This window comes from Eurosta solidaginis, chromosome 3 (assembly GCF_040869045.1).
Source record: "Eurosta solidaginis isolate ZX-2024a chromosome 3, ASM4086904v1, whole genome shotgun sequence".
Taxonomy (NCBI): Eukaryota; Metazoa; Arthropoda; class Insecta; order Diptera; family Tephritidae; genus Eurosta; species Eurosta solidaginis.
Window position 1 is genome coordinate 221,078,474 of NC_090321.1, and position 23,748 is coordinate 221,102,221.

The window sequence follows — 23,748 nt, forward strand, 5'->3', positions numbered from 1 at the left end:
CAGTTAACGCCATAAAATCTATGCCCCTACCAAATTTCAAAAGGATTGGTTAATTTTTGTTCGACTTATGGCGTTAAAAGTATCCTAGACAAATTAAATGAAAAAGGGCGGAGCCACGCCCATTTTTAAATTTTCTTTTATTTTTGTATTTTGTTGCACCATATCATTACTGGAGTTGAATCTTGACATAATTTACTTATATACTGTAAAGATATTAAATTTTTTGTTAAACAAATTTTTTTTTAAAAGTGGGCGTGGTCCTTCTCCGATTTTGCTAATTTTTATTAAGCGTACATATAGTAATAAGAGTAACGTTCCTGCCAAATTTCATCATGATATCTTCAACGACTGCCAAATTACAGCTTGCAAAAGTTTTAAATTACCTTCTTTTAAAAGTGGGCGGTGCCACGCCCATTGTCCAAAATTTTACTAATTTTCTATTTTGCGTCATAAGTTCAACTCATCTACCAAGTTTCGTCGCTTTATCGGTCTTTTGTAATGAATTATCGCACTTTTTCCGTTTTTCGAAATTTTCGATATCGAAAAAGTGGGCGTGGTTATAATCCGATATCGTTCATTTTAAATAGCGATCTGAGATGAGTGCTCAGGAACCTACATACCAAATTTCATCAAGATACCTCAAAATTTACTCAAGTTATCGTGTTAACGGGCGGACGGACGGACGGACAGACATGGCTCAATCAAATTTTTTTTGATCCTGATTATTTTGATATATGGAAGTCTATATCTATCTCGATTCCTTTATATATGTACAACCAACCGTTATCCAATCAAACTTAATATACTCTGTGAGCTCTGCTCAACTGAGTATAAAAACGTAATTCAAAAGTTTTTTACTTCCGTAATTTGCATTCATACGCAGACACAAAAGTAAATAAACAAGTTTTGGAGTTTAAAAATATTTTAACACTCCATTTTGTAGTTTGACTTTGTGTTCTTTGGCTCGAGTGAATATTAAATTTGTATCCTCCTCGGTCCTTGTGTGTAGCCCGCTGGACACTTTTTAGGTGGAAATATAATAAACAGTTTAAAATTAATTTTAATTCGATCCAACTTTGTGGAAAGCTGGACATCTGAAGTTTACAATTGTATCGTTTCTTTGTGCTTGCATGACAATCCTGTCGTAATACAATCCAATAAGTGAACAGTTATTCGAAAAAAATTGGTGTTCTCTTTGAATGTACTTTCAGTTACTATTTTCGCTTTATTTCTTCAAATAAAGTTTAATATTTTATTAAAATCAAGAGAAACCTACTTCATCTGTTAGGTAAGTAAGAAATCTTTCACATAAATTTATACCATTCAAATATAAATGCTGTTTTTTAACTGTTCAGTGGGCTGGACATTTGGTAGCCATCATGTCGAAAAAACACTTAACAGAAGAAGAAGTGATGGAGATGCTCATGGACAGTGATTTTGAAGGTTTGTCCGATGACGAAGGCATGGATTTCGTTCCTAATCGTTCAAATATGAGTTTTTCAAGTGATTCCGATTCTGACCACAATCCAGAATCTGATAATGAAGAAGATAATATTGCTGAACCAGAACTCTTCAAAACAAAAAACAGCTCAAATGGCTAACCAAAGAATTTGGCGGGGCTAGTGCGCTCGCTACCGACGAGGCATGGGACGCAGAGCATAGATTTGAGTGGACACCTTTCCAATATTTCTCGGAATATTTTAATGACGATTTTTGGCGAGAAATTTCACAGCAGAGTAATATGTACGCTCTACAAAATTGTAAAAATTTGAGTTCAAATTCTAATGAGTACAAGAAATTATATGGGGCCCACATACTAGCTGGTTGCATGAAACTTCCTCGCGTAAGGATGTACTACCGACCTGCTTTTAAAGTTCCGGCCACTGCACAGATACCAAGCGATCGATTTTTTAAATTAAGAAATTATATGCATTTCGTCGACATCTTAAGAGGTACTCCACCGGAAAAAGAAAACAACAAATTGTGGAAGGCGGAACCAGTTATGAAAGCCGTTTTGGAAAAATGCCAATCCCTATCAAAGCCAGCAAAACTGAGCATCGATGAATAAATGATTCCATTCTCCGGTACCACTCAATTGAAACAATATGTTAAGGGAAAACCCTGTCCTGTTGGTTTGAAAAATGTTGTCCTTGCTAGTCCAGATGGTTTAGTATTGAACTTTTTTATTTACCAGGGAGCAAAAACTTGGGCCAATAACAAATGCAACCACGATTTAGGTATCGGGGAACAGTAGTGCAAAGACTTGCAGAAAATATAAAAAAGGCAGCGAAATATTTACTGACCGTTATTTTACATCGATAAAGCTGCTAGATTTTTTGATGGAAAAAGAAATATTTGCTACTGGTACAATTTAACAAAACCGAATCCCCAAAGAGCTGCGAGCAAAACTTTCAACAGACCATGACCTTCTGAAAAGAGGCAGAGGTTCCTTTAATGAGTTTGTAAGAGAAGATGAGAAAGTAGCGGTTGTGAAATGGATGGACAGTGGTTCGGTTCTTTTAGCGACCACTTCGACCGGAACAACACCAATTATATTTGTTAATCGATGGGATAAGAAAGCCAAAAAATACATAAGTGTCAATTGTCCGAATACGGTTGAAAGTTACAACACGTCAATGGGCGGAGTAGATCTTACAGACAGGTTGATATCTTATTACCGTATTAATATCAGAACAAAGAAGTGGCCCCTACGATTTTTTGGCACTTGATCGATCTCGCACTGTGTAACTCCTGGCTTCTTTCTAAAAAAGATAAATTTTCTTTTGGTGCGAAGAAGTCCGAGTTGATGGACCTTTTAGATTTTAAGATGTACGTAGGAGAATGTTTGTCCGCATGTGCTGGTAAAAGAGGCGGTAGTGACATCGAACCCAAGAGGATGTCCCCACAAAAAGAGCTAGATGCATACAGCCACTACCCCCACAAGATGTGAGAAGGACCGAAAGCAGACATTTGCCCATCTGTGGTGTCCAGGACAAAAACAAATTTGTGAGATGCCGTAAGGAAGAATGCAACCAAAAGACCAGATTCAAATGCGTTTCTTGCAATGTGTTTTTGTGCATTGCTAGCGATAGACACTGTTTTATGGAATTCCATTCATAAGAGATTAGTATTACATTAACCATTACTGAAATTAACTTAATGTTTTGAAATCTTTCTATTTTAAACTATTCGTTCTTTTTGTTTGAAATACTTTTTAGTTTAAAACGGTTTTTTTGTTTTTCGTTGGCCTACGAGCCAAATGTCCAGCTGGCTGCACCTGCCAGTGCTAAGAATCCTTATATGTTACAATAATAAAATGTGAATTTTATAATTAATTTAGAAGAATATAACCTAAAAAAATATAAAAAATATTAGTTTTTCACTTATTTTAGCATCGGGACTAAGGAGGGTATTTCAAAGAAATGTATGACTGTGTGTATAAATGCGCATATGACTATGAAATATATTTAGTATGTAAGTATTGCAGGCGAAACTTTATGTGCGGTTGAATAGTGAATGTGAGGCGGAACTCTGTGGTTTCTTTGTTCATACGAAAAATGAATAAATAAGACTAAAATGTATGATAAATACAAAGGTTTCGTATGGTCATACTAACTAGTGCCTTAATGTTCCTTGTTACCGGAATATACCGGATCTGCATCCGGCAAAGGACCACCAGCATCGATAACACACCCCAAGTCCTTCGAGGAGTGTCCTTATCGCTACAACAACAACAACAACGTACTTAGCTCGGAGGTATTTATATTTGACTCAAATGTTAGTGAGCTATCGAAACGTCCTGGAAGTGATAAGCGTTTGTTATCGATAATTACCGGCGAGTAATCGGAATGATATTTTTTTAATATTGGTATTCCTTGACGTGTTATCGACGTGGTATAGGCAAGTTATCAATTTGTTATTGAGTTAAAAACGTTACCGGTGGGTCATCAATTTTTATCGCAATTTTAAAGAATTGTCATATTATCGATTTGCTATCGAAACTTTATCGATTTGCAATCAAACATTTTTTCGGCTCACTATCGAAATCTTATCGAGTTGTTCTGTAAAATTCATAAATTTGCTATCAAAAACATATCGGATGTTTAACGAAATTGTATAAATTTGTTATCGCAAAAGTATCGATTTGTTATCGAAATATTATAATTTTTTCAGAGTGTTACCGATTTTCCATCGACGAGCTATCAGCGTGTTTTCGTTTTGTTATCGACGTGTTATCGGCTTGTTATCGGCAATGTTATCTAAGTGTTCTTGGTTTGTTGTGGGCGGGTTACAAGATTTGTATCGATAACAGCATCACCGACAGCTTGTACGGAATATAGAGGGACTAAAACAAATATTCCACTCTTTATAATATTTGGCAAGCGCAGTATAAGTATAAGGCATGATAATCATAACATGTTTGAGAAGTTCACATACTCACGTAGATTATTGCATTCAATTTCGAATATTTATTGCGAAAAGCTTAATGGTGCAAACTTGGATATGGCTGAACTAATTTTTGTGCAATAAAATGTGACAATAATAACGGTAATCTGTAAGAGCTGAGCAGAGCGCTTACAGCGTACAGCATTCTTTTCATTGAGGTCAAATTAAAAAAATATTGTGTTTACTATTTTGTTTTTGATTGACAATTTCGAGGAATTACTGATGTACTACAACAAAAAGGATGTGGGTCATAAAAAGCACTTCTAGTTATTAAGACACATTAGGGGGAATCGCTTTGTTTTGCAAACATAGCAAGGATTGCACGAAGTGCATGAATTGCACGGATTTTGTGATTTGCACGGATTGTATAGTCACAAAAACAAAATATACGCAAAAAGTTATTTGCATTTCCGTGTAATTAATATTATGCTCAAATCTTAAAGACAAGTTACATTTTTATGCATTTGGCATTGGAAACGTTACAATAGCAAATATAACTACACCTTTTTTAATTTAAAATTATTTCTTTGCTCAATTGGTATAAGATTGACAGTTGCTGATTTCCTTTTCTATGAAAATATACTAGATTTTTTTATGTTGCATATTTACAATGACGTAATTAATGCATAACCGAATTTTTTGTTGGTGCATTGTGTAAATATACTAAACCAATTTCCAAATGCAATGATGCTCGACCATTTGCACAAAATCCTGAACTGCTTTTAGATATATTTTCTTGCAACAATTAGAAAATGAAAATCAAGCTTGCTACAGCGGTATTCCTCTCAAACCTCTCATTTAGCTCACGAAAAGATTGAGCAATAGTTTTTCATATTTTTCCGTCACATTTTGTTATTTTATGTGCCAATTTTTTTACGCTGCAAAGTAAAAGGCTTCTGAAAATTCGTTTTGGTTTTTTATTCTTTTAAATAAAGAACTAGCTAACCCGGCAGACGTTTTGCTCTAACTTTGGTCAATATGTATAACTTTTAAGAAGTTCTTAGCTTTTACCCTCCCTTACCTTCTTTTTCCCTTTCGCTTATGCTTTTATTCACTTCTCTCTCTTCCTTTCTCTTTCTCTGCGTCTCTATCTCCGTCTTTTCCCTCACTTTCCTTTGGCTCTATTTTTTCTATATCTTTTTTTTCTATCAACTCTTTCTCAGTCTCTTTCCTCTCTTTTCTCTTCTCAATAGTTCTTCTTATTCTTTTCCGTTCCTTATTCCCAGTTCCAGTCCCAGTCACAGTCGAAGTCCCAGTCCTGTCCCAGTCACAGTCTTATTACCAGTTCCAGTCGGTCTTTGGTCCATTTCCTGGAAAAAAGGGTCGTAAATACTAAACTAGGCACAGGGCTAACTACATATGTATGTACCTAATTTATACCGGGTCGATTTATAAACCTATATCGCGCCACCGATTTTTCGATAGGATTTGGGCTCAGGAAAAAAAGTTCCACTACGCATACCCAAAAAAATAATTTTTGAGCCTGCAAAATTTCAACGAATTTTTCGATTTTTTATGCATTTTTTCATTTTCAAGGCTCCAAATCATTCAAAAATTCAGAATCAAAAATTTTGACTCAAGCCATGGGAAACAAACTTTTCGGAAATAAATGCGAACTGCGAGAAATTTGTTGCTCATAGTTTGTCAGGCTTAATTGATTGAACCACAAAATTGCCTAATCAAAAAGCTCCGAAAATTTTAAGTTAACAATATTGGATTTTCGTTTAACTTTCTCGAATTTTCGAAATTTTTCAAAAACGCCTCAGAAACATATTTGCACAGTTCTTCAGTCACAAAGTTCATCAGAGTTTCTCTTTAAATTATCGAAAATAAAAAAGCTTGCCTGCGTGTGCGAACACAGTTACATAGGCCAACAGGACCGTAAATAAGAACGAAGTTTAGAGAACACATAAGAGATTACAAAAAAAAACACTGAATCCAAACATTATACCAGAGTATAGCTTCGCGAATCACACGTTCGAAAATGAATGTTCCCCACAGGAAACATCAATAAAACAGTTAGGGTCCTTCCCATACAAGCAAAAGGCGGACGTCTGAGCATACTCGAGAACATGGAAATATACAAACAGAAAACATTCTTACGGTAGAATAATAAACGTACAGATAAACACAATATTTGAGCCTTTAAAACTTGTTTACAAGAAACAAGGTAATCACACAGGCAAACAACAACAACACACAAACACAAATAAACACAAAAACAATTAAAGCACCAAAACAACAAATCCACAAGGAAGGTCGAACGGCTAAAATTACGGCCTTTTACCTGCCTCATTAAGCGACACAAATCGATCAGCAAAACCCACCCTCTTTTCTAAATGAGCACACAGCACATACACATAAATATACACAACCATCAATTTGAGCAGGTATTGTGCTCATTTACCTACGAACTATAAATACAAGATAAACGACAACAACATATCGGAACGAACATCGACACTGATGATGGCACAACGCCGAAACCGGTTCTTTTTTCGAAACCAAATTTGACAAAGAATGACGGAAAATCGTTCCAATATACATTCATTTATCCAGCCTGTTGGAAAATCAACAAAACCAACGAAGATTCAAGTTTCAGAAATATAATCAAAATTATCACTGCTATTTTCGTGTACTTTGCTGTAATAGTGGAAAATGTATTTATGTATGCTGCTGCCACACATTTGAATATTTTGCATAATTCCTCTATTACATTTTCAATTTAATTTTCTCTTATATTTCTTATCTAACAATTTCAATGTGCCATCACACTTTTTGCCCCCATCAAAATAATTTCAATTTCGTCTAGTGGAAGTGCTATTTCTCGCTTGGGGTGTTCGTCTATGCATTATGGTACGCAAAGCACCATCAGAATTCAACGAGAGTCGTTTCATATCGATGGCTATCTACAATGAATTTTTGATGACATGCTTCCTAAATGTCTCTATGTAAGTAAGAAACTTCAAGAAATAAATCGAGGGTGCGATAAAATAAAGTTTTGTTTATTTATTTATTATTTTTTTTTTTCATTGAGTACGTAAAATGTGACCAACTTAGCGGTCATTCATTATGCAAAAAAAAAAATAAGTAGAAAAAAGCAATAAAATAACAATTTAAGTTTTCTTTTTTTTCTTTCTTTCACTAATATGTTTTCTTTTATTAATTTAACATTTTTTTCTGGCTTTATTTTATTTTTTTACAGGCTTTTCCTGCAATCCCCAGCTAATCCGGATTTACTCTACATCATTTTCTTTTGTCACACTCAATTAACGGTGACACTTTTATTGTGCCTCATATTTGGTAGTAAGGTAAGTATGTTTTTAAATATATAAAAGAGCACCACTTAGCATATTTAAGCAAAAGATTTTAGAATTCCTTGCATTTACGATAATTTTATTTAGATGTATGAATATTAGGGTGGCCCTTATTTTCCAAAGCGTTCCCATTCTCGATTTCGACACCCACAAATGTTGAAATAGCTTTCAAATTTGTATGTGAAAAATGTTAGGCCTATCAAAAAGATATTTAAAGGTTGCGCAACGTGATTGAATTTATTTATTGTTGGCGAAATTTTCCCTCACTTCTTTTTCAATAATCTCAACAGATTTCAATTGCGCGGAAAATTTTTAATATGAAATTTTTCGAGTACGCAGGTTTGTAGCTCATTCAATTGAACTTTAGCGACTTGCAAGTTTCAAAACGCTAATGACTTCTGCTTAATTTTGAGATTTTTTTTAGTGACGTGTGTTGGACATTGGATTCGATACAATTTCTAAGATACAGGAATATGAACACTTGAAATGTTTAAAATTTGTTCTTTTTCAGTATCTAAACTTTCTTGCACGACCTCTAAATCGTTAAAGATTGGCATAAGTCGTAAATATTTTCGTGTTTGCGCCATTCGCAATTTTCTAGGGGGTGAGATCGAAAATTCTAACAGGGTTTTTCCCAATACAACGTAGGGCCACCCTAATCTTAATATGACATATTTGCAATAAATGAATTGTTGACGCGAGTAATGTGGTGGCAATCATAATTTTTCAGGAAAAAAGCCACATTTTCAAGTAAAAATCACAGTGATTTTTTTCTCAAGCTTGTCGCAAATTGTGATGCTTGAAATATTGTTGAAATAATTTAATCTCAAACAAGTTGTTTAAAGGTTGTTTAATGTACGTTTTTCTTCAGTGATTATCTTAATCTTGGTTGGTTAGTTTTGGGAATATCTTCTTTTTGTTGTTGTTGTAGCGATAAATACATTCCCCGATGTCGATGGTACGTTAGCGGATATAGATCCAGTACGTTCTTGTAAAAAGCACCATTAAGATAAATTCCCGATCATCTCCTCGTGATACCGACGACGGGTATCCAAGGAGGTATAATAATGAGCTGTATGAACTTTATGCCGATATGACGATAGTGCACCGAATAAAAATCCAAAGGGTTCGCAGGCTAGGCCATGTTATGTGAATGAACGAATATGCTCCGGGAAGAAATCAATTCACTCGATACCGCAGTTTAGACTATGAGGACGGGAGGGACCTAAAATTTGTTAGGTAATACAGGTGTAGGTAACTTGACCTCCCTCGGTGCTCTCAACTGGCATCAGTTAACGCGAAACAAGGATAACTGGCGCGACTTGTTACGAAACGGTCAAAACCGCTTAGGGGGTTAAGCGCCAATTAATGATGATTATGAAGCTGTAAATAATTTTCCTTTTTGCATAGAAATCAGTAATTTCAAACATAAAAATAGTACAAAATATTGCCACTCATCAACTTTAACTGCAGCTCTAATTTAAACGTAAAATTTATCATTTAACAAAACTTAACATTTTTGCTTTTATCTTTTAATTCAACAGGTTTATATTGTATTGCGCAGTGGGAAATCGCATCATGAAACAATTGGCATGGGTGCTAAATCCTCTGGAGCCAAATTCAATTTTCGTCCGAAGGTGCGCACATTTGCTAATCCCAGTTCAGTGACAACGTCCACATTGCCAGTGGCAGGCACCACCTCCGGCGGTAAGTTTACACTGCTAATAATACATACCAGTAGATATGTATACAAATTGATTTTTGGGTTCTAGTTTTTGTTTTCCGATACTGGGATTTTTTTTGTCTAGAAGTTATTGCTTTGCAGACTAATAAGTTCACAACGAAGGCTTTATTTGTTAACAAATTTAGTTAACTCGGCAAGGCTTCCAGTGCTCCGTCATTCAATCTGCGTAAATATTTACTATCCATTAGTTTTTTAATCTGACCATAGGCCTGAATATTCAATCCACGCTTTCTTGGCTAGCGATTTAAGTTTGCACTTCATCCGTTTGTTATTTTGCAAAGCTGTGTTATGCGGAAACTACTCTCACATTCTCAGGATTACTGTTCATTGTACACGTGTAAGGCGTGATTGAAAAATCTTATTTCTAAAATTTTGATGTTGCTTTGCCCGGGAGTTGAACCAATGGCATACGGTGTGATAGGCGGAGCACGCTACCATCACACCACGGTGGCCGCCGTTTTCTGCACTTACGCTGTCAATATTACGCCTGATTAGTAAATTGCTTACTTTGAAACTATATTTTCAGAAAATACTTAAAAAATAACTGCCATCGGAATGTACCTTATACTTAGAAGAATCAACTCAATATTTTTGCTCGTCGCTGAACACACCAGTCAAGCCACTCGTCTGTGTATTTCATGAACTGGAACTACGTGCTTTTTTTAGTGCTTCGAGCTGTTATGATGTCTTGTAGACCAGGACCGCAATTTCAGCAGCGTGTTGCTCCGTAGGTAACTTTCATCCTCCTCGACTTTCTGCGTTATGGATTATAAGGATGTGACCTTAAAGAAAGCTTTAATTAAAGCGTTGTAATCGTTGCTAGAGGGCGGTCAGCAAGTCTGTTCATCTCGGGTTGTTAAAAGCGTTTCCCAGATCTAAGATTGCAAGGAGAATGGCTTGTTAGCTTGCTTAGCGCTCTTTAGACTACTGAAAAAGGTCTCATATTGCGCCCAAAGTGCTTAATTATGGACCAATGCACAGATCGCGCATTAAAAAGTGAGAGAGCAAAAAAATCATAGTTGGCTGGGAAATAAATATTATCGGCGTGACGTCACGCTTTTGACAACATGTTCTATTGCTGACACAGTGTTCAGACTTTATTTGAATCGGAGTATTTAGCTCCGCTCTTACCTCCTTAATTGTTTACAAGTGACGATTGGATGAAATGACGTGAATTCATTGTTCGTGTCTTAAGGTATGTTTGTTCACATTTTACTCACAGTTTTTGTATTTCTTTCGTACGGAATGAGAATAGAAGGAGTAAAATCCTGCCAAAATCCAACATACGGCACTTCTTTAAGTTTTATATAAAAATTAAGTACGTTGATTCAGTGAGGTCAAGTAACCCTGTTTTGAGATAATATTCGCCAATTGGGAGCACCACGCAAGGTCAAAGCTTCCGCAACTGTCTCCCCCAACTTAGTGAAATTCTTTTCTTTCCTCTGTATTCAAGCTGCCGGAGCGTATTCTTTCAGCCGCATAACATGAACTAGCTAGCCTTTCGCTGCACTATCGTCATATCTGCGAAAAGCTTATATAGATCATTACTATACCTCCTTCGGTACTCACCGTCGACATCAGGGATAGGACTATAAATCTCCCGGAGAACTTCTCTCTCGAATACTCCAAGAACCATCTCATCTTCTATCGACACCTTCCATGATTCCGAGCCATACATCAGGACAGTTATGATAAGTACTTGTAGAGCGAGAATTTTGTTCGTCGAGAGAGGACTTAACTTTTTTTCAATTGCTTAAAGAAACACTTGTTGGCAAGAGTTATTCTCCTTTTGATTTCTAAGCCGACATTGTTTTCGATTTCTGCTGCTTCACAAATAGACGAAATCCTTCATAGTCCCGAATTTATATCCGTCAACAGTGACGTGGCTACAAATGCCACGATGACGGCAAGTACTTCGTCTTGTCCACATTTACTGCAAGACGCACTTTTTTTGCTTCTTTATCTTATACCAACTCTTCGCCTCCATATTTGAACAGCCCGGTGGGTATCCTGTCATTACTTGGCACCTTGTGATCTTTTAGCCGTGATATTGCCATTCTCAGTTCGCCATTCTATTTGGATGCCGGAGCGTTTTCGTCTTCCCAGGTCGCCGTTATCGCTCCTACAGTAATCTGCCCTGGTCTTGAAACCTTCTGTCATTAAAAGATCATAAAATATGTATGGTAAACCGAAAATAATAATAATAATATTTTTTTCGCGATATATATTCGGGGAGATAGAAGAGCCCACATTTCTTCCAGAATGTGGTTTGCTAACGGGAGCATTAATTGGTCATCGTACAAGTTTTAAGCCAACTCCATGTATGTACACCTGATAAGACAGATAACTTTTTTGCTGAGAAACACTACATGGCAAACACACAATGGAAGGGATTGCCAAGCCGCCAAATAAATTTCATGTTAGCTGTTCACCCGCTTTCAAGAAGGAAGAAAAAATATGCTCCGAAAATTTAGTTTCTACTCCGGCGTAGTCATTTACTCAGGTAACAGTTTTGAATACTCTGAACACAGGTAACGAAATATGAGAAAAATGTAATAAATCAAAAAACTTCAAAAGCACTACGGCATCAAACTTTTTTTTTCAAATTCGATAACAAATACAACATTTCCGGAATGCGGGATCTTGGCTCATTTGTTTATGGTACATAATCGGTTTCTAAGACGTATGTTATACATTTCTTGCTGCAACCTTATCCAACTGGCTCTTATTATATATACTCCTATCCATTTGTCAAGACTGTTGTGTCTTAATGGTGTTTGTTACTCAAACGTTCTACATCAATATGCGGTAAAGGACCATCAACATCAATAACACTCCCTAAAATCTTACTGGAGTGTCTTTATCGCCACAGCAACAGCAAGAACGGGTACCAGTGCGTATACGAAACATTTTTATACATTTCATGAAAATGAAATGGTATATTACTTTTGTAGCGAATCTCAAAATTGTAAGTGCTTAAAGGAGAAGAGATACACCAAACGATAAATATACCGAAATGATCAGGATGACGAGTTGGGTTGATTTAGCCATGTCTGTCTGTCTGTCTGTCCACTCGTCCATCCGTCTGTCTGTCTGTCTGTCTGTTTGAATGCAAAGTTATCCCCCAATTTTTGAGATATCTTAATGAAATTTAAGCTGGTATATTTGGTTGTCCCATTTGTCATTTTTCGGAAACGACCGGATCGTACCACTATAGCATATATCTCCCAGGTAACCGATTTTTCGAAAAAAGAGATTTTTTTGTCAAGATGATTATATATAAGGGATATATTGTCAAGATCGGTCGCATATATAATATTTATCCCATACAACCGTTCATATCAGTTAAAAATTTACGGTAATCCCTTCCTCATATTAACAGCTAGAAGTTAGAAATTTCACAAGATTCTTACGCATATGTCATACATTAGTATCAGAAAAAAATCGTCAAGATCGGTCATATACATAACGCATATACCATAAAACAGATTGTTCAGATTTTATGAATTTTTGAAATTTCAACACATTATTGTTCAGCTGCATTCATGAAAGGTATGAGGTCTTTGGCACAGCGGACCACAGTCCTGTCCTCATTTTTCTTATCAGTATTTGGAATATAATTTACATATGTACATATAAACAGGCAAATGAAGCTTATGTAAGCGTGTAAAAAGTAACATTTCACACCGACGGTCTATTCATTCTAAAATATTTACTGCTTTATGTGCCTTATTAAAACTTTTATTATATGCAAATATCGAAATTTTGTATTCCTGTCTACTCCACTTTTGGCATGACTAAATTATTGATTCATATTTTTTTTGTTTATTTTTGCTAATTATTATTTATTAACTATTTGTTACTCATTAAGTGCTTTCCCATGCCTTTTATGTTATGTTTGCAATTTTCAATTTCACTCTCATAAATTTTCGGCAAATAAGGGCATAGTAAAAATTGATATACAGTTGCAAACAAAACAAGTAAGGAAGGCTAAGTTCGGGTGTAACCGAACATTACATATTCAGTTGAGACCTATGGAGACAAAATAAGGGAAAATCACCATGTAGGAAAATGAACCTAGGGTAACCCTGGAATGTGTTGTTTGTACGATATGGGTATCAAATGAAACGTGTTAATGAGTATTTTAAAAGGGAGTGGGCCTTAGCTCTATAGGTGGACGCCTTTTCGGGATATCGTTATAAAGGTGGACCAGGGGTGACTCTAGAATGCGTTTGTACAATACGGGTGTCAAACGAAGGGTGTTAATGAGTGTTTTAAAAGGGAGTGGACCTTAGTTCTATGAGTGGACGCCTTTTCGAGATATCGCCATAAAGGTGGACCAGGGGTGACTCTAGAATTTGTTTGTACGGTATGGGTATCAAATGAAAGGTGTTAATGTGTATTTTAAAAGGGAGTGGGCCTTAGTTCTATGGGTGGACGCCTTTTCGAAATATCGATATAAAGGTGGACCAGGGGTGACTCTAGAATGCGTTTGTACAATACGGGTGTCAAACGAAGGGTGTTAATGAGTGTTTTAAAAGGGAGTGGACCTTAGTTCTATGAGTGGACGCCTTTTCGAGATATCGCCATAGAGGTGGACCAGGGGTGACTCTAGAATTTGTTTGTACGGTATGGGTATCAAATGAAAGGTGTTGATGTGTATTTTAAAAGGGAGTGGGCCTTAGTTCCATGGGTGAACGCCTTTTCGAAATATCGATATAAAGGTGGACCAGGGGTGACTCTAGAATTTGTTTGTACGGTATGGGTATCAAATGAAAGGTGTTAATGAGTATTTTAAAAGGGAGTGGGCCTTAGTTCTATAGGTGGACGCGTTTTCGGGATATCGTTATAAAGGTGGACCATGGTTGACTCTAGAATGCGTTTGTACATTATGGGTATCAAACGAAAGGTGATAATGAGTATTTTAAAAGGGAGTGGGCCTTAGTTCTATAGGTGGACGCCTTTTCGATATATCGCCATAAAGGTGGACCAGGGGTGACTCTATAATGTGTTTGTACACTATGGATGTCAAATTAAAGGTATTAATAAGAATTTAAAAAGGGAGTGGTGGTAGTTGTATATATGAAGGCGTTTTCGAGATTTCGACCAAAACGTGGACCAGGGTGACCCAGAACATCATCTGCCGGGTACAGCTAATTTATTTATATATGTAATACCATGAAAAGTATTCCTGCCATGATTCCAAAGGCTTTTGATTTCGCCATGCAGAACTTTTTTCATTTTCTTCTACTTAATATGGTAGGGTCACACCCATTTTACAAAGTTTTTTCCAAAGGTTATATTTTGCGTCAATACACCAATCCAATTGCCATATTTCATCACTTTTTTCGTATTTGGTATAGAATTATGGCATTTTTTTCATTTTTCGTAATTTTCGATATCGAAAAAGTGGGCGTGGTCATAGTCGGATTTCGTCCATTTTTTATAACAATACAAAGTGACTTTAGATAAGTACGTTAACTAAGTTTAGTTAAGATATATCGTTTTTTGCGCAAGTTATCGTGTTAACGGCCAAGCGGAAGGAGAGACGGACGATAAAAACTGGGCGTGGCTTCAAACGATTTCGCCCATTTTCACAGAAAACAGTTATCGTCATAGAATCTATGTCCCTACTAAATTTCGTAAATTTTTGTTCGACTTATGGCATTAAAAGTATTCTAGACGAACTAAATGAAAAAGGGCGGAGTTACGCCCATTTTGAAATTTTCTTTTATCTTTGTATTTTGTTGCACCATATCATTACTGGAGTCGAATGTTGACATAATTTACTTTTATACTGTAAAGATATTAAATTTTTTGTTAAAATTTTACTTAAAAAAATTTTTTTTTAAAAGTGGGCGTGTTCGTCATCTGATTTCGCAAATTTTTATTTAGCACACATATAGTAATAGGAATAACGTGTCTACCAAATTTCGTCATGATATCTTCAACGACTGCCAAATTACAGCTTGCAAACTTTTATTTAAAAGCATGCGATGCCACGCCCATTGTCCAAAATTTTTCTAATTTTCTATTTTGCGTCATAAGGTCAACGCACCTACCAAGTTTCATCGCTTTATTCGTCTTTGTAATGAATTATAGCACTTTTTCGGTTTTTCGAAATTTTCGATATCGAAAAAGTGGTCGTGGTTGTGGTCCGATTTCGTTAATTTTAAATAGCGATCTGTGATGAGCGCCCCGGAACCTACATACCAAATTTCATCAAGATACCTCAAAATTTAATCAAGTTATCGTGTTTACAGGCGGACGGACGGACATGGCTAAATGAATTTCTTTTTTCACCCAGATCATTTTGATATATAGAAGTCTATATCTATCTCGATTGCCGTTATTCAAACAAAGTTAATATACTCTGTGAGCTCTGCTCAGCTGAGTATAATAAATCTGAAACGTTGGTCAGGCTATACTAGGTGGAATTAGGACAGACTCAACAATTTATTTATTTATTATTTATTTATTTATTTATTCATATTATAGTCTAGGACAATCAGAACCTCCTTACAGACTATTTACTAATATATCTTAACTAGTAAATATAAAATATTCAAATAATTTCATTCAATAGCAGTTTAAACCTAAATTTATTTAATGCAAAATCAATATCTATAGAATACAAAAAATTAAACTCCCTCATTGCCCTAGCAATTGGAGAGTTGGAAGCATAAGTCGTTCTAAATCTATCTAACCAGAAAAAATCGTGACATCGAAGGGTTCGCGATGGTACATTGAACCGTATACGTTCTAAAAGATAGGGCGAGTCAACCGTCCCATTGATGATATCATATAAAAATGTCAATGAAAGCATTGATCTTCTACTCACTAAAGATTTAAGGTTAATTAAAAGACACCTAGAACTGTATGTTGGAACAGGGTCCTGAAAACGCAAAGACCGGAAGGCAAATCGCAAAAATATTTTTTGAATACGCTCAAGTCGGTCTATATGGCAGGCATGGTACGGCCTCCAAATGAAAACAGCATATTCTAGTTTAGACCGCACTAGGGTTGTAAATAAAAGTTTTAAAGTATAAGGATCACTAAAATCCATACTGAAACGGCGAATGAACGCGAGTGTGGAATAAGACTTCGCAATGACATAATTAATCTGACTGTGGAATAGAAACTTCGCATCAAAGACTACACCAAGATCTGATATTTCATCAACAACCCTCAGCGTAGAGTCCCCAATATGATAAGAAACAGGAAGAACATTTCGAGTTTTAGCAAAGGTAATACTAAAACATTTACTTATATTTAAAAGCAGACGATTCCGTTTACACCAGTCCATTACGTTATCAAGATCAGCTTGGAGCATAGTGGACTCAGATTGAGTTGTGATTGATGCAAAAATTTTCAAGTCATCAGCAAACAATAAGAATTCAGCATAACTGAAACAATGACGTATGTCATTAATAAAGATAACAAATAATAAGGGACCCAACACACTCCCTTGGGGTACACCAGAATTGGCAGTAAACGACCGCGAAGAAATACCATCTACCACAACAACACAGCTACGATCTGCCAAGTAAGATCTCACCCAAGATAGCATACTAGAATGGAAGCCGAAGCCAGCAAGTTTAGATATTAGTAATGAATGGTTGACTTTGTCAAAAGCCTTCGAAAAATCGGTATAGATAGTATCAACTTGCACCCTCCTATTAAATGAAGAAATACAGTATTCAGAAAATACTGCCAGATTTTGGTCCTATGAGCTTACGCTGAGCTAGAAAGCCACATTTTCATAACACTATTAGCGAAAATGAACTCAAATCGCAAGAAATGATAAATTCTACACAAAAACACTCAAGAAATGTTCAAAAAAAAATTTCGTTTTTCAAGTCGTATCCACCTCTCAAGAAAACTCATACGCTTATGCTACCTTTTTTTAGCAAGCGTGCACAGGGAAGCCCTTATTTGGAAAAGAAATATATATGCGTCTCATTATTTCATGAGCAATGACTCTGTAAGAATACAGTCAGTTAATTATCAGGGATAACAATAACTAAATTCATAAGTTTTTTTTTAAGTGTATTCTCTTTTACTTAAATGCTTTTTCATTTCAAATATGTTAATTTCCACAAATTTTCTTCTAATGTATTGCTGAATCTGACTTTCGTGCCCTGCCGGGAAGTGACGCCGCTTCGTAGAAAAGAGAGAGTTAAAGGAAATTTCAAAATTATTTCACTGCTATTATTTTTTACAAAGGAAACATACATACGAAAACTTTCTTGAGCTTTTTGTTATGATGCGGATACCGCGCTTTACTACGACATGAAATTTGTAGCAGTGCTCGACCCCATCCAAATATGCGACTGCTCACTAGTTGTCATCAATATCCACTAACGGGAGACCAACGAAAATGTATATTTCAACCGGGGTGGACCAGAGATAAGAGGCGCTAGAGGCGAAAAACCAGCAGAACATTCGTTATGTATGTTGGAGTTAAATCTGGATAAGTAAGAGTTTAATCTGTTACAGTACCCATATCGAAGTTGAGCCAAAGTAAGCGCTACAAGTATGGGTTGTTTGACTTTAAGAACGCGGCTCGCCGCACAATTCCTGGCATAGGGGTTTGCCGCATTGTGGTGGATTTCGCTGACGATCTTTTTGTGCTGCTGAGTTTAAGGTGGCAAATTTCCACTAAATGCTTGCGGATATGACTTCTTAAGTTCGTGAGAGGCGGCGCCTTTTCAATCATATGCCAAAGTTTTCTGGATATTCAGCAGAATCTGTTTGTTCAGCATTTCATTTCTTCTCCTTATGGGGCGTACTCTCGCTTCTCAGTGCAAATGGTATTCAGGGGACATAAGGAGACAACCCGAATAAGTTCTGAGGGTTGGGTTTTGACAGGTATGTAGTTTCTTCCAATGAGTAGCACTTAGGTTCGGCGATCATATCGGGGACGCGTAGCATGCGAGCGGCCGGATAATTGCTTTGTAAGTTGTAATGAGCGTCTCTCAATATTTTCCCCGCCAAGTGGTTTAAGGATTTTATTACGGCTCCGGTGCGTGAGTGTGAGACCGTCCTGAAAAAATTCGTTTAATTTTTTGACAATTGCTGCCATTTTGCTCCCAAATCGAATTCGAATCCGTTAACTGTGTTGTGTCTTTGCGATTTTTCGAAAAATATTAGTAGCAGATATAGGAAACAATCAGTTTGCAAACACCCGATTAGTACTGAACCGCATAATTCCTTAGAACATTTTTTTAAATTTTATGATGAATTTATTAACCATGACATGATCTATTAGTGTGGGTGAACATATGTGGGTAATTTATGAAAAGTACGGACACCAAAGAATGGTGCACTTTTGTAAACCTATGAACATACGAAACTAAAACCAATTCAAAAATCATCGTTCAACGTCAAAAACTGGAGTAGTAAGTCGATTTAAGTAAAAATTTCATTAGTAAATACTGGAAACATTGTGAATAAAACAAGTGTGACATCTTACCCGCCAACGGGATGTTCAATATTGCAGCGCATAGGACCGGTATCTTCAGCGGGTGATAGAAAAAGATTCAGAATGAGACCACGATAGTCAATTAAAAATAAAGTGATCGGTTCTATTTGCAATTTTGATGTTATCACACTTGCCTTATCCACAATGAATTGAGATGCCATAACGAAATGTACTCATTGGCCATGTTAACTTATCCATCCGTATTTTCGTAGCATTAGTCTCCATTTAAGAATTTGTGGAATCGTTTTATATTTGTAATATAACCTATACACTTATTTGGAATATTCAGACTTCGTGAGATTAGGTTAGGTCCATGAGGACCTCACATAGACTGAATGAGTCCGTAGTGTTGCCAGAACGACCAAACTGACTACTAGAATCTTCCTAGGACTTCAGCCACTTGCTGCTTCTAGATCTAACAGCTCAATCACTCCTAATAGCTAGTTTCTTAGCCTGGCGAGCGCAGTGCACGAACACAGAACGTGCTCGATCGTTTCCTCTTCCAACCCGCACTTCCTACCTCTCGGGTTCTCTTAATCTCGTCCATTCTAATTGGGACATCTACGCAGCAAGCTTCAAGGGATGCGCCATTTTTAGCTAGTTCATCCGCTTTTTAGTTCCCATCTATTCCCAGATGCCCTGGGACCCAGTATAGATGTATGTTTCTCCCTGTCTCAATTCCCCCCAGCGACTGCTTACACTCAAACATGCATTTAGATGCTGTGCTATTCAAGATTATTGCCTTAGTTGCAGCGTGACCGTCAATATAAAAGTTAACACGGTTGCAGCTTAAACTATACTCTTACAGGGTTTCTGCTGCTTTTGTTGCGGCTAATATTTCCGCTTGGAAAACGCTATAGTAATCCGACAGCCTGTAGGATCTGTTTATTTCCGGATCAGTACAGTATACCGCAGACCCAACTCCTTCCACTACTTTGGAACCATCTGTGTACACATGTATCGCCTCGTCCGCCATTTGAGCACCCTTGCTCCAACCGTCCACCTCTATTGTGGCCTCAAGATCTCCCTCGTGAGGTAGTATCAAACAAATGTGTTCCGAATATTCTAAATTAACGGTTTATGCGAAAAACTTCCATGAATATTTAAACGGAAAAGAGATTTCCAAAATTTCAAAATAAAAAGGTATATACTCCCTGTGTAGCAGGACCGCATAAAACCTCAACCCTTTTGTCAAAATCAAAGCCGGAATATAAAGATCTAAGGCAATAAACCATTCTCTTTTATAATTTTCTCAGTTCATTGCGGCTGCTGAGTAGAGTATCACCCCATGTCGTCTGCCAGTTCGAAATCGTTATATCTCAAAATATTTTTCAAAAATTTCCCATTTCGTGAATTGTCAAAAAAACGCCCTATATCAAAATTAGTTTAAATAACCCCTTATCCCAGAATGCTTTTCATTAACTCCCGCTTTTGTCAAAATGCATTGAACTTATGCTCAGGTAGGGAGTTTTTGAAACAAATTTTGAGTTAGTGCATTTTTGAATAAAATTCCGACAAGAATTCTGGAAGAATGACCAAACCAAAGAAATATATAATAGAAAATGAATTATTTCCCCCAAAACCTATTGGCATTTACAAATTTATTATCATAGTAATATGTATACATGTATATCAACGTGGGCGCTTGACTGGAAAAGGAACTCGGCGGAGGGGACGACCCCGGACGACATGGATTAGAACTTTTCACGCCAAATGTCGGTCGGAAGCGTCGTGGAGAGAGGTCAAAGACTAGCCATAACAGAACTCGGTGGATAGAACTCGTTTTTGCCCTGCTCATGAAGGAGCGATATCTGTTTTTGTAATTTACTTAACAGAAATATCAAAGATAGGTATCAAGGAAATAAAAAAAATATATATATATATACATACATACTTCTTAAGGTACTTTCTACTACAATTTTCGCTGAAGGGGATTGAATTATTCCCCGTGTTCCTTTCTTCTTCAAGCACCTCGTCCGGATTTTTTAATTTGGGAGTGTCAAAGCTCTGTCTTCATTGGAGAACAAACCTCTAGTAATTAAATCGTGAATCGAATGTACATAAATTTTAATTTTTTCTTGTCACACTTATGCTTCTACGATCACAAAAATTTTGTAGGCTGTCTTGTTTTGATTTCGAATTAAAAACCTATTCCGAATAGCTATATAGGAATATTACATATATACTTCGGGAGAAAATTTTCAAATACCAATGCGAGTTTTGAGAAACTTATAAGTTGTATGTAATTTCTACCGTCGATGGTTAATAAAACAGCAGAAACGTCCGGATTAATTATCTGAATAATTTATTCTTCAGTCGTCATTCCAATAATGAACCGGAAGTCCACCATCTTCTCTTTTCTTCCTTTACAGTGATGTATTTTTCCTTACTCTATTAATTAGTTGACATGGTTGCATTTATGATCTTACAACTCGGCCAGCCTGAAACTGTATCGACCTCGATACATTATCTTAATTTCTATTTTTACTGTCATACATTTCTTAATCTGATACAATTCGCTATTTGTGTTCAGAGTTACAGCTCGCACTGTATTGACCTTGATACATTATAACTTAATTTCTATCTTGACTATCGTACATTTCTTAATCTAATACCTAATCTAAATCTAATACCTAATCTAATACAATTCGCTTTTTGTATTCAGAGTTACCGCGCGGCTAATCTGACACTGTAATCGATCTCGATACAGTATAACTTAATTTCTAACAAATATTAGTCTGGTTCTACTGTGAAATATTTTTTTTTTTTAAACGGCTCACTAATACCTTCAACTCATCAAGTATTTTGGCCGGTAACAGTAGATGTGCATTTGGCACTACATTGCCTATGCCGTCTTTTATGAAATCAATGATATCTGTTTCGCATATATTTGCCCGTTTTTCTATTGCCTGCATCAATAGAACGTAGCAATGTAATGACTCGCTCTTTTTGTCCCACTTGCGTCTTGCCAACATCTTATAAACTTCGTTCCTCTGTATCGGCACGTCAAATTCCGTCGTAAGGGCCTTTTTTAACTCGACACAGCTTAACGCTTTGGTGGTGGTAAGGAAAAATTTGGCTGTTTCCACCAGGCAGCGACGAAAAGCCTGCAATTTAAATCGTTCGTCTACTCTTGACGACTCCATTACTTCTTCTTGAAGAAAATATCCCACCGTCACTGATATATCATCACCACTGAACTTGGGCATAGCATGCTCTATATCGGCAGAATCCAGTCTACGTTGCTGTTGTACCCCAGTACTAGCTCTTAGCTCGTCGATTTCTTTCATTAATTTTAACATTTCCTAACGTTTTCGTAGCGCCACCAGTTCGTCATCCACACTTATGTTCGTGGCTCTTGCGTCAATTTGGGCAGATTTTGATGGGGCAGCAGCAAAAACATCGTGAACAGCAGGTGTTGAATTGAATTCAACCAAAACGTCGATAGTAAAGGCAGGTGGAACGGCATTGGTGGCAGAGCAGACGGTAGCGGCGGCAGAATAGACGGCACTGGCAGCAGCGAAAACATCATGAACGGCAGGTGTTGAACTGAGTTCAACCAAAATATCGGTAGTAGAGGCAGTATGAACGGCGGTGACGGCAGTGGCGGCAGAGCAGACGGTATCGGCGGCAGAATAGACGGCAGTGGCGGCAGCAAAAACATCGTGAACGGCAGGTGTTGAATTGAATTCAACCAAAATATCGATAGTAAAGGCAGTTGGAACGGCGGTGACGGTGTTGAATTGAATTCAACGAAAACATCGGTAGTAAAGGCAGTTGAAACGGCAGTGGCGGCAGTATGAACGGCGGTAACGGCAATGGCGGCAGAGGACTCACGGCAGCGGAAACGGCAGCGTTTATCTCAAACATTTCGTCCGGAATGTTCTTCAATATGTTTGTGTTCGGAGTGATATTCATCGTATTTGCGGAGCTATTATCTCCCACGCCGACTATATTTTGCAGTAATCTGCGTAATTGTATAATGTTGGCAGTAGGAGGAAAATCCACATTATTTTCAGTTAAAACTTTAATAATGCCTTCTCGAGCATCCATTTTACAAAATAGTTGTTTATAATAATGCGCGAGGTTCGTTAACACACCTGAGATGTAATTTCTACCTTCGATGGTTAATAAAACAGCAGAAACGTCCGGATTAATTATCTTAATACTTGAACCGGAAGTCCACCATCTTCTCTTTTCTTCCTTTACAGTGATGTATTTTTGCTTATTCTATTAATTCGTTGACATGGTTGCATTTATGATCTTACATGTACTTTATTAGACTAGAATTGATTGCGTACTTAAACAAAAATTTAAATATTCTGAAAATAATTTTGATATTGATTTCCCTTGCTTCAATTAAAAGTGTTTTCTTAAATTATTGAAGACAAAAGATTTTAATTTTAGAAATTTGCTAAAAATTGTCGTGTTCGCAGCTGTACATATATATACATATACATACATACATATATACATTAAGATATACGGTAACTCTTGCATAAATTTGCATTTAATATTGTTATTATAATTTTGTTAAATCAAGCATATAAAAGTAATTGCATTTTTGGAAATTTTATCATATCAGAGGTCATGAATCATAAAAATCATAATTGACATTAAATTGCACGCGAACGATACACATCAACGAGCATCCAATTTGAATTTTAATAGAAAACAGTACAAATACTGCCAAAAAATAATTCAAAATGTATGTTTTAATTGAAGTGTTTGAAATATTAGTAAAGCCATTATATTTG

General features: G+C 36.5%; 1 protein-coding gene across 1 annotated transcript in view; it reads left to right on the forward strand.

Annotated features, from left to right (window-relative positions):
* Positions 1–23,748, forward strand: part of LOC137245101 (uncharacterized) — a 356,011-nt gene that overhangs the window by 326,791 nt on the left and 5,472 nt on the right. Inside the window, exons 10-12 of the mRNA XM_067775234.1 lie at positions 7,259–7,397; positions 7,652–7,757; positions 9,308–9,470. Of these exons, the coding sequence (XP_067631335.1) occupies positions 7,259–7,397; positions 7,652–7,757; positions 9,308–9,470 (408 nt within the window). The remainder of the gene's footprint in view (positions 1–7,258; positions 7,398–7,651; positions 7,758–9,307; positions 9,471–23,748) is intronic.